The 12150-nt window shown below is 49.3% G+C and overlaps 1 protein-coding gene across 3 annotated transcripts in view; it reads right to left on the bottom strand.

Annotated features, from left to right (window-relative positions):
- The window catches only part of ABCC1 (ATP binding cassette subfamily C member 1), a 132004-nt gene extending 123377 nt beyond the window's left edge, over positions 1–8627 (bottom strand). For all 3 annotated transcript variants that reach the window (XM_059896074.1, XM_059896075.1, XM_059896076.1), the window contains exon 1: positions 8518–8627. In XM_059896074.1, coding sequence (XP_059752057.1) covers positions 8518–8565 — 48 coding nt within the window. In that variant the 5' untranslated portion in view covers positions 8566–8627. The remainder of the gene's footprint in view (positions 1–8517) is intronic.
- Between the last annotated feature and the right edge of the window lie 3523 nt (positions 8628–12150).

Genomic DNA, 12150 nt, shown 5'->3' with positions numbered 1-12150 from the left:
TCAATGCTCTCAAATGCCACAAACATAGCAGGTGCTTAATAAATGTTGGTGAGTCCATTAGTGGGAGTATAAACTACAGCTCCCCCTGACAATTAAAACTGTCAGATTTCAAAATGCACATATCCCCCAACCCAGCAATTTCTGGGGGGGTAGGGATTTACTCTGCTCTGTCATTTACATCTATTTGCATACAGTACCAAGATGAGTGCTCGTGGCAGCACCGTTCATCACACTGAAAACTGGAACCAAGGACCCTGACAGCAACCGAGGGAGGACTGGGTGAATACACAGTACAGTCCTGTAACAGAAGAAAGTGTGGCTTGTAAAGTATTATTCCCTTTTTCTTTCAATTTGCATGGACTTAACATGTAAAGAAAATCAACACTGGTTTCTTAGTGAAAGGAGCCAGATACAGAACATTATTTAGAATATGAAACTACTTGGGGAGGAAAAAAAGATACTCATTTTCAATCCCTCCCCACCCCCTCACCCTTCATACATATTTGCATATGCTTGAAATTTTCTAGAAGGACACCCCAGAAACTACCATGAATGGCGACTTCTGCAAACAGAGCACAGGGAGAGGAAGTACTGAAACTGTTACTTTCCCTTTATATTCTTCTACAATATAGTTTTATTCTGGGATTTTTATAACTTTTTTAAAAGTTATAACTTTTTTAAAAAGATAATTTTTTGAAAGTAATAGCACAATCAAAAAAGTTACCGTGCAAGATCTTCCAGGCCAATTCAATATCTAGTCTTGTTTTGTTTTGTTTTTAACATCTTTATTGGAGTATAATTGCTTTACAATGGTGTGTTAGTTTCTGCTTTATAACAAAGTGAATCAGCTATATGTATACATATATCCCCATATCTCCTCCCTCTTGTGTCTCCCTCCCATCCTCCCTATCCCACCCCTCTAGGTGGTCACAAAGCACTCAGCTGATCTCCCTGTGCTATGTGGCTGCTTCCCACTAGCTATCTATTGTACATTTGGTAGTGTATATACGTCCATGCCACTCTCTCACTTTGTCCCAGCTTACCCTTCCCCCTCCCCGTGTCCTCAAGTCCATTCTCTACGTCTGCTTCTTTATTCCTGTCTTGTCCCTAGGTTCTTCAGAACCTTTTTTTTTTTTTTAGATTCCATATATATGCGTTAGCATACAGTATTTGTTTTTCTCTTTCTGACTTACTTCACTCCAACATCTAGTTTTAAAAGAAGAGTTTTCTAGCAATCTATAGAAAGTCATCTTAATCATGCAAGAAAAGCCCCTCATCATCTTAATGGGTCCTGAAAAGTCTTTGGAGGGGAATCCTAGTGGGGAATCCCAACTTGATCTGAATGGTGCAGCTTAGGTTCTGAAACAGATGAAACTCATTGAAAAATATAAACCTAAGACTCATTCAAACCTAAATGGATCAAAAGCCCATGACTATCGGGGAGCAAGTAACGCTCCATCTCCTTGCCAAGCTGCAGTGAGCTTCTTCCTTGGAATTTCCAAGCCCTTATTATTACCACAAGCCATTTTATTAGTGCTTTATGGATTTTTGCAGAATGCTCCAGGCAAGATTTTCATGAGACGGGCTCTGCACCTCAGGGTCTTTGCATTTGCTCTTCCCTCTATCTGAGACTCCCTTCCCCCAGCCCTTGCACAGCCAGCTTTGCCATTCAGGTCAAAGGTCAAATGTCACCTCCTCCAAAAAGCTTTCCCTGGACATGCCCCTATCATAGCTTGCACCCCAGTGCTTCCCAGTTCACGTCTTTTCGGCACTTGCCACCACCCAAAATCATTTTGGTCATCCCCAGCGTAAGCTCCGTGAGAACATGGGCCTCGTCTGCCTTGTTCATGGCTGTATTCCCAGCGTCTAGAACAGTGTCAGCACACAGTAGGTGCTCAGTTAATAATAAAAGACTGAATAAATGAACGAGTAAGAAAAGGTTGCGGGAAGAACAGGAGAACGAATCCAGTGTTGTAAAAACCACTCTCTAGTTGTCCGTGCCGGGGAAAGGCAGGCACTTGGTAACTGCTCTCCAGAGAGGAAGGCATCCCCAAGCAAGCATCAATAGTTACCCAAGAGGCCAATAAAAGGTAAACGAAGGTTCTCAGGGAGGCAACTCACTGAGAGGGAAGGAAAAAGCCTCATAAAACCTGAATTATTCCCCGAGGGTACCGGATGCCGCCCTCCCCAGGTCATCTAGAACCCATTTTCCAGAACTTGGCAACCTCCTCCAGGAGATGAAACCCCACAATTAAACCAAGGGGAAACTTAAGTAGAATCTCGACTTTGTAACTGTCCACCTGTCCTGGGGGCAGTTTAAGATGAAGGAGCAGCGCTTCAAAGCTGACTTCTAAGGACCAGCACTTCACCCTGGGACTGAGCCGTCAGAAACCCCACTCCCAACCCAAATGGATTCGGGGAGAAAAGCCCTGGGTGGAAAGCGGCAAACAGCATGGAAACGGCTGCAATCGCTTCTCTAGCTAATTGGAGTTTAACCTCCTTAACATCTCATTAAGCTTCTCCACAGCAACCTCAATAAGCCAATTACGGGAGACATTCAACAGCCTAAAAACTTAAGGGAATGCAGGAGGGGTGAGGCAAAAGTCTTGCCCCAGATTTCTTCTCCGGATTCCTCCCCACCAACGGCTGTGGGACTTCGCCACCCAGGGGACGTCTGACAACGTCTGAAGACATTTTTGTTGTCACAACAGCAGGGAGGTGCTACTGGCATCTAGCGGGTAGAGGCCAGGGATGCTGCCAAACAGCCCACAGCGCACAGGGCAGACCCACAACGGAGTTATCTGGCCCCAAAGGTCAAGAGCGCCCAGGAGGAGAAACTGCTCCACACCTACCACCCCTCCCCCACGCTGGCTTCCGCACTGCTCAGCCTTCAAGAGGGAAGCAGGGGTTCCACAGCTCCACCGGAAGAGACGCTGCCCCAGTTACCACGCCAGGTTGGGGGAAACACTAGCCTCAGGATGTTCAAGTCCTTGTCATTATCTCAATCCATTTCATTAGCCCTTTATTTCTTTTGGCAAAACGTTCAGGTAAGTTTTTATGGGCTAGAGTTTTACCAACCATTAAGATCTGATGAAATCTAGACCTTATCCCACCATGAAAATCTGGAGCCAACATCACAAACTAGACGCTTGCTTCAAATTCCCCGGGCACTGATAATTTGTTTATCCATCCCCCTCTTGCCAACACGACCAAGCTAGAGCAGCACCAAACCAGTGAGCCAGGGCGGCCCCAGTCACCCCACCAAAAGGCCGGGCTGCAAAGCAGGATCTGCCGACTCAAATGCCTATGGGTGCCAGGTGGGGTCCATCAGTGAGGGAAGCAGACCAGGTAAGAAAGCACGAAGAAAAAAGGCAATGGACACCGGGCCTACGAATTAAAGCTGCAATAAGGAGGAGCGGGGACTGTGGCAATCTGGGGCCGGCAGGCCTGTTCTGGAGGGGGCAGCCCCAGCTGACCACCACCATGTACAAACGCGGGCCCTCATGCAATCAGATCTTCTGATTTTTCAAAAGTCAGAAATGCAGATTTTTCTGTGAATTCTTCCCCTCTGTAAATATTAGCAATCACAGTAATTCAACATTAAAATAAAGCCAAAGCAGCACACTAGTGGGCTAGATCTAACTCCCCCCAAGGAACTTGTACCTCAGACACTCAAATTCAAATGTTAATTGCGCCTACAGTGTGCCAGGCTCTGAGTCCTGGAAAAAGAGACGGACCAGACTCAGTTCTGACCTTTGCAAGACAAAATATAAGCAGTTGGATGTGGAAGCTGGAAGGCTCGTTCTACCTGAGAATCCATTCCAAACAGGTAATGGACTATTTCATCCTTAGAGGGCTCTGGAAAGAGGTTTCAACCCAGCTCACAAGCCACTCCAAAGCTTCATGTCATTCATTCCTTCAGTAAATATTTACTGAGCACCTACTATGTTCCAGGCACTGTTCCAGGTGCTGGGATTATACAGCACAGGCAAAACCCCTGCCCCTGTGAAGTTGACCTTTTGATGAGAGTTTACAGGGAGTAAACAAAATAAATAAGTAAAAGATTTGGTGTAGATGGCAGTACGTACTGGGTTGGGGTGGGGGGGTGGGGCGGAGCCAGAAGGACTGGGAATACAAGGAAGCGGCAGGGAGTCAGGGAAAGGCTGTCTGGGGTGACATCTGAACAAGGATTTGAAGGTGCAGGAACATTCTGGGCAGGGGAAACAGCAAGTGCAAAGGCCCTGAGGCAGTGTGAGGGAGACAGAAAGTACCAGGTGATGTGGTCAGAGAGGTGAGGGGACCAGATGCTGTCAGGCCTTGTAAGCCTCTCTAAGCCCTCTGGCTTTTTCCCTGAGGGAAGTGGGGCGTCGCTGCAGGGTCTTGAGCAGAAGGGGGAGAGGATCTGACCTCTGTCTTTAACAGGAGCCCTCTGGCTGCAGGGTTGAGACCAGACTGTAGGGGCCAAGGAGGGCAGCAGGGAAAGCACTGAGGCAGGAACATCCAAATGCAGGATTGAGCCCATGGTGGCTCTGGCCAGAGCAGTAGCTGGAGAGGCAGTGAGAAGCAGGCATTCTGAAGGAACAGGCAACAGGATTTGCTGACAGATCAGCTGTGGAACGGGAGGCAAAGGTGGGGAGTCAGGGATGACGCAGGGTTTGGGCCTGAGCCTCTGGGGACAGGGCTGCCATCAACTGAGATGGGGAGGGCTGGGGTGAGGGGGCTCGAAGTTCCATGTGGGACACGGTAAACTGGAGCCACCCATGAGACACCCAGGTGGAGATGTTAGTTCCAAAAAGTTGAGAACACGAATGGAAAGAGAGATTTTCCATCCACCACTGCGTTCCAAACGTGAGGCTCCTCCAAGACTATCACAAACAGAGCCGGTCCAGCTGGGAGAAGATCACTGCTCCTTGTTGTTGGGTCGCTGGGGCTTTGTTCTGCAAGGCTGGAGGGGAACCCAGGAACCCTGAACTAGCCCTTGCCCTGCCCTTGTCCTGCCCTAGCCTCTCAAATGGCTTTTCTCCTCCCAAAGCCATCCATCCACCTTGTCACGCTGCCATTCTGGGCCTCAGATTCAACATGCGTGAAGTGGGGTGGACGGAGGGGAAGACCCCATCAGTTCCAGGGGCCCTTTGGCTCTAATCCACAAGGGAGAGAGGAGACTGGAAGGAGGGGCGGAGAAGAAGAGAGGAAGGTGGAGGAAGGCACAGTGATGTGTCTAAAAACCCATAGAAAATTTGAAGGATGGGGGAAAAATAAATCCGCTCATTCTACATTGTTGTAAAGCCTAAGGGAGCTAATTACGCCAGGAATTAGACTGACCCCAAGGTCAGACCTTACCCCAAGAAGAATTTCAAATGGTTTCTAAAATACTCCTTTTCTCCCACCCTTGAGCAGCTAAATTGAATATTCAGGGGGTTACTGAGGTGGAAGATGGTTCAGGGCAGCCCCGTGGCAAACATCAGCACCAGGACCAAATATTAGCAGGACTCCGTGAACCATGACACAGATCCGCCACTTCTGTTCATCCCCAACAGCAGCAGGTACAGCAGCAAAAATTAACTAGAAAATTCCAGTCGCTGCACCGCTCACATGTACTAAGTGCTAACTGTATACCAAGCAGCAACATTCTAAGCACCTGCCAAGGATTCTCTTGGTACCGTGTTACCATCCTCATTATACACATGGGGAAACTGAGGCATGGAGGGGGAAGTAACTCGCCCAAGCTGCAGAGCCAGGATTTGAACCCCAGGGATGTGAGCACTGCTCGGAGCCGCCATACTCCACTGCTTACTGACTTGTCGCTTACTTTTCGACATTTTCTGATTTTTGTACACTGGACATGCAACACATTAATAAACAAATTTTTTTTAAAAATTAACTCGCAAGGGGAGGCCCGTGCCCATTTTCCCAACCATCATTTAAACATCAGCCACAAAACAGTCCCTCCTACCCACCCCCCTACAACCACCCTCAAAAAAAAAAAATAAAGGCAAACCCAGCGCTGGGGAACCCAGCCCCTATTTTCCATTTAGATAACCAAGTTCCTCTTTTTCCATCCCAGAGCATTTGCCTGGGTGAAGGTGGGAAGTCAGCCAAACACTCACCACGGGCTATTTCCACGTGCTGGTTTTTCTGGCCATTTCCTGAGGCTCAGAGGCAGGCACTGGCCCAGGAACAAAGCTCTGACGAGAGTCTCAGGTGGGCTAGTCGCCTTTATTTCTGAACACATGACCTTGGTCAAGGGAGGAGGCAGGCATGACTGGGTGGGTGGCCCAATCCCATGCCCCAGCTGAAGAAAAAGTGGCTCCAAAGGAAGGACAAGCAACTCGAAACACACAACTTCATCTTTGGAAAGAATAACAGTAACCACTGCTTAACTCTGTGCAGGGCACAAGCTGAGCCACTTGAACAGATGGACTCATTTACTTTTCAAAACAACCACAGGAGGTTGAGACTTTGGGGGCCCCCACCCCCACTTTACAGATGAGGAAACTGAGGCACAGAGAGGCACACTGGCTTGCCCAAGGTCACACAGTCTCTCCTGGCCTTGAGTGTGTGCCCTGGAAAACACAGAAGTCACCTGCTTTCAATTACATTTGTTTTCTCCTGCTACCTGGAAGTTCTCATGCCCCAGCTGCCTACTCTCAAACTCTGGTTCCAGGGCACCTCCAGAAATTGGGACATCCAGCAAGTCCAGAAATCCAGAGGGAGGAAGCGCAGAGGAAAGTCTGCAAGGCCAAAGACTGAGGGAAGATGCAGGGCCTGGCAGAAGGGAAAGCCAACCACCTGGCAACTTCTGTAGCAAAAGTCCTTGCAGGAGAAAAAACACAACTGTTTCCCCCGGACAAGCTTCTTCAGCTAAATAAACGGAGGACACCCCCAAACCCAGTCGACTTTGGAAAACCTGACATCAACTGCCAGTTGCCATCAATAAAATACATCCTGGTGCAGAATCTAGTTTACGGTCGCCTATTTTTTCCCCTCTGTAATTTAGGAGAAGAAAATAAACAAGGAAATACTCCAGTATTCACAGCCAACACTAGACCAGATCCCCATCTGATTCTTGCAGAAATTATCTTGCTGTTGTTACACCAGGTACGGGGAGCAAGGACTCCTCAGATTTTCCTCTCTCTGCTAAGTACAACCCTACTTTGCAAATAAGTCTGCTCTCCAATTAGTCCTGGACCTTGAGTGCAAAGCTCTGGACTATTTCCAGCCCCAGAGTAAATCTCTGATCCCACTGGCCTGAAAATGTGAGACATACCCAGAGTGTTTTGTTATTCTACAAAGTGATACCTCACAAAAATAAAGCCTTTCCCACGGGGCCCTCAAGGATGACTTTTCAACACTCCAAATGCAGCCTGCAAGGAGAGGACCACAAAACAGAACAAGAAGGTATTTTTGGATGCTAATCACTGGCTCCAAAGAACCAAGGGTGATTCCTAAACAAAAGTGGGAAAACTATCCTGTCCAGAACTGCATTCCGTGTTTACCAATAATCAAGATGGTGGGACACGAGAGTGCTTCCTGTAACAAAGAGGCAAATAGCATTACTGGGAAACTAAAGCCCAAGACACTGGGGATTAAACCACAGAGAATGGACTCCGAAGACTCAGCAGGCTCAGCAATGGACATTCAGAAGAAACCTGGAGGTGGGGGTCCCCACAGAGACGAGCCTCATGTTTCAGGGGTGGAATGGCACGCCCACTGGTACCAGGATACTGGGCATCCTCAGCTGCACCCCAAACCTGACCCCAGGGTCAGGCAAGTCAGAGCAGGGGTGAGCAGCCCTACCTTCTTTCCTGGCTGTTCCTCAAACTTCCCTAATTCTCCCCCTGTTCCCCCAAACTCCCCTCAAAGTATAATCAAAAGGAAAGTAAAAGATGACAAAAAAATTTGTAACCACAGGAGATTAATGTGGACGCAAAACAAGTGGGGAGGGGGAAAACCTCAACCCAGTCGCTGGAAGCCCCTTTCCCCAGCCTCAGCCCTTCCCCAGCTCAGCCCTTTGGTAACGGGGTGTTTGCGAAAAGGGGGCTCCAACCCACAAAGGAGATGGGGGAACTAAAGCAGCGAGACACCCCCCACCTCTGGCGCCTCCTTCCCCGGCAGGTTATTTTTAATAGAAAAGGGAACCCCAGAGCAGAAAGGGCCCCTCTTTTCAGCCCCCTCCCCCAGGCTCTGGCCCCTCACCTTTCCCCAAAAGCCCCAGAGCCGGGCACAGGCAACCCCTCCCCAACGCCCTGCTTCTCCGAAGCCGAGTCACCCAAGTTTTCCCCCATCAGCAGCACTCCCGAAGGGGCCGGCCGCGGGCGGGATGGGGAGCGGAGCCCCCAGGCCAGCTGCAGGGTGGGGAGCCCGGCGCTCGGGGCGGCAGGGGTCCCCGGGGCTGCGGGCCCGGCCCGCCCTGCCCGGCGCTTCCCCCCAGCCGCCTGCCTCCCCGCCCGCCGGCCTCCCTCCCTCCCGCTCCCCGCCGCCGGCCCCACGCGGCCCAGGCGGCCGCCGAGCACTTACCCAGAAGGGGTCTGAGCCATCGGCGCTGCAGAAGCCGCGGAGCGCCATGCGGCCGGCTCGGGCACGGCGAGCAGCGTCGGACCGACTGGCCCGGCTGCTGGCGGCGGCGGCGGCGGCGGCGGCGGCGGCGGCGGCGGCGGCGGGGGCGGGAGGCAGCGGCGGAGGGAGCCGGGGCCGCAACGCCGCCTGGTTGGCCGGCGCGTCACGGGGATGCGGCGGCCCCGCCCCGCACGGCCCCGCCCCGCTCACCTCGTCCGGCCCGCGTGGGCCGCGACGGGAGGCTGCACCCTCGCCGGTCCGCCCGGTCAGGAGCGGACCCTCGGGCGCCCGATCCTACCCCCTCATAGGAGGCCCGGGGAAGGCCGCTGCAGATGCGGTCGCGACCTTTGTGCCCAGACCCCGCGACCAGTTTTCAAATCCTGCTGTAACAACAACGACGACGACAGCAATAGTAATAGAAACAACCGGGGGAAATAAAGTATACTGATCCATCTCTGAGCCAGGAGAGTGCCAGACACCGTAGCTGCGTCCTCATTGCACCCTCACTGTTATGACTCCCTTTTCATGAAGGAAGAAAACAAGAGGCAGAGAGGTTTGAGTGACTTCTCCAGCGTCACCGGGCTTACCCAGCCTGCTGACTCCAGAGCTGACGCAGAAACAGTAGGAGGTGGATACTCTATTTAATCTACGCTTTACAGGTGGAGAAACTGAGGCTCAGAGAGGTGAAGCGACTTGCCCAAGGTCACACAGCTGGCAAGTGGCAAAAGTGGGATTGGAACCCATGACCAGTCTGACTCCAGAGCACTCATGGCCTGAAGTCTCCAATCTCCATCCCAAGCAGCTGTGTGCAAAGCAGCGTTTGACATTTTCTCCACCTTTTCTGCAGCACTTAGCAAATAACCAGGTTACTGATCCTTACCTTTGAGGTAAAGACACTGAGGCCTAGAGATACAGTAATAATTAACAAGCATTCACAGTCATGGGGCTTCCTAAGGCTGAGTTGTTAACAATGAACATGAATTAACTTGTGTAATGCTCACAAGAACCCCAAGAGGTAAGTACTATTATTATCCCCATCTTGCAGTTGAGGAGACTGAGGCCCACTGAGGCAGAGTACTTTGTCAGGGATTATGTAGACCGTAAGTGGCTGAACCAAACTTTGAATCCAAGGTGACTGATGGGGAAGGGAGGAATCTATAATGCTAACCATCTTGCCATACTGTCTCTTTTTAATATACAGGCAGCCAGTGACAGAAGCTGGGCCTGGGGCCTGGGAGTCAAAGCTTTCCTCCTTAATCCCCTGCCTGATGTATGGTTTCCATTACATACACACACACAGCTGCACCAAATAAAACAGGAACAGTGATTGAACTTGAGACCGCCCCCCCCTCCCCCTACCACTGCCCTGCCGTGGACCTAGTGAGGGAGGGAGGGAGATAGGATTGTTTTCTGTGATTTTTTTTTATTGGCCCAGGTTCCCCTCAGGGTGAGTGAGTTTTTATGGGATAATTACTTTCAGGTTATAATGCTCTTTGGGCTGTTGCTTTGACATTTATACATTTAACAAATACTTACTGAGCATTTACTATATGCCAGGTCTTGCTGGAAACAAGACAAAGTTGCTGCTCTTATGGAGCTTAAAGTGTTGGGGATTCTTGCAGGGGGGGTGGTTTAAAGTGGTTTTTTTAATGGGAGGGGAACAGGTTAATCAAATAATCACATAAAGTGTATTTACAGCTGTGATAAAAGCTAGGAAGAAAAAGTGGGAGTAAGAGGGTTTTAAAAGGTCCTGGCCTTGGACCTGGCGGTGGAAGTCAGCGAAGGCTTCCTGGAGGAAGGGTCTTTTGAACTGGGATACAAGTGATGAGTCTGGTTTCATGAGGCCTGCGCTGTGTTCTGGGATGAAGAAAACAGCTTATGGAAAACCATGAAGCAGGACAGAGCAAGTCCCTGGAGGAACCTGAAGACAGTCTGGGTGGCAGGAATCAGAGACAGAAGCAGAAGGGACTCATCTGGGGCAGGAGGGATCAGGAGGGGCCAGAGCATGCAGGATCTTGTTGGCTAGAGGAGGGGTTTCAGCCTGGCCCCATGAGTGATGGGGAGCCATTTGTGGATTTTAAGCGGGGTACGAGATGGTCAGATTTCTTTCCATTTTTATTCAAATTCTTTATTCATCCATTCTTTCAACAAATATTTATTTTTATGAAAATGTGCTCAACATCATTAGTCATCAGGGAAATGCAAGTAAAATCCCAGTGAAATACCATTACACACCCACCAGAATGACTGAAATGAAAACACCAAGTCTCGGCAAAGATGCGGAACAACCGAAACTCACCCTCTGTTAGTGGAAGTGTAAATTGGTTCAACCACTTTGGAAAACCGTTTGGCAATTTTTGCTAAAGCTAAACATACAACTACAGGGTGACACAGCAATTCCACTCCTTTCCCAGAGAAAGGAGTGCTTTTGTCCATCAAAAGACATCTACCAAAAATGTCCAGAACAGCTTTATTCAAATAGCCCAAAACTAGAAACAACCTGACTGTCCATCAATAGTCAAAAGGATGAATAAATTGTGGTGTGACACAGCAAAAAAATAAAAAGGATCAAACTACTAATGCATGTAACATTATGGACAAATCTCACGACACATAATAAGGAGCAAAAGAAGCCAAACATGAAAGAGTACATTTTTCATGATCCCATTTAGATGAAGTTCAAGCACAGGCAAAAACTAATAAATGTTGATTGATGTCAGAATAGTGGTTACCTTTAGGGAGTGTGATTAGGACGAGGTACAAGAGAGCCTGCTGGAGAGCTAGAAATGTTCTATAACTTGATCTGGTGGTCATTAGATGGTTTACACACACACACACACATTTTAAAATTTATTGAGCTGGACACTTAAGTTTGCTATGCTTTGCTTTGTAAAAGTTACACCTTAGGGAATTCCCTGGCGGTCCAATGGTTAGGACTCTGCGCTGCCACTGCAGGGGGCACAGGTTCGATCCCTGGTCGGGGAACTAAGATCCCACATGCCACACGGTGCAGCCAAAAAAAAAAAAAAAAAATTTATACGAAAATTTGAGATAGAAAATAAATAAATAAAATAAAAATATTTATTGGGGCCTACCATGTAGGTGCTGTAGAGACACTTCGGTAAACAAAACAAAGATCTCTGCCTTCGTGAGAAGCAAGCAGACGACAGACCAAATGAATGAGGATACCGTTTTCCAGGAGCAGAAACTGAAGGTTAGAGGGATGAGATAACTTGCCCATGATCCCACAGCTGGGATGTGGCAGAGAGGAGACTCAGCCCTGCTTTAACCACCAAACCCTCCCCGCACTTCTTTTTCAGCCACAGACTCACAAGTCTTCCCCTCCCCTTCTTTCCAAGCCCCTTCCTTCCCACCTGTGGCTCAAGTACAGTAATGAACACCCTCAGACCCAGCAGCTCTGGGCCCTGGGCCAAACCCACTCAATGAAAACAAACAAAATAAATTGATGGTGAAAATGCAGGATCTGGATTTCAAGCATCAGCAGCCCTAGTAGACCATGAGTTGAGTGAATCATATATCAAGAATGCCAGAGAGATCCTTTCTGTTTTTCCCTGAAATCAGAGTACCATGTTC

Source organism: Balaenoptera ricei, chromosome 15, assembly GCF_028023285.1.
Source record: "Balaenoptera ricei isolate mBalRic1 chromosome 15, mBalRic1.hap2, whole genome shotgun sequence".
Lineage (NCBI taxonomy): Eukaryota > Metazoa > Chordata > Mammalia > Artiodactyla > Balaenopteridae > Balaenoptera > Balaenoptera ricei.
Note: the sequence above shows the minus strand (reverse complement) of the source record. Positions and strands in the feature narration are given on the sequence as shown.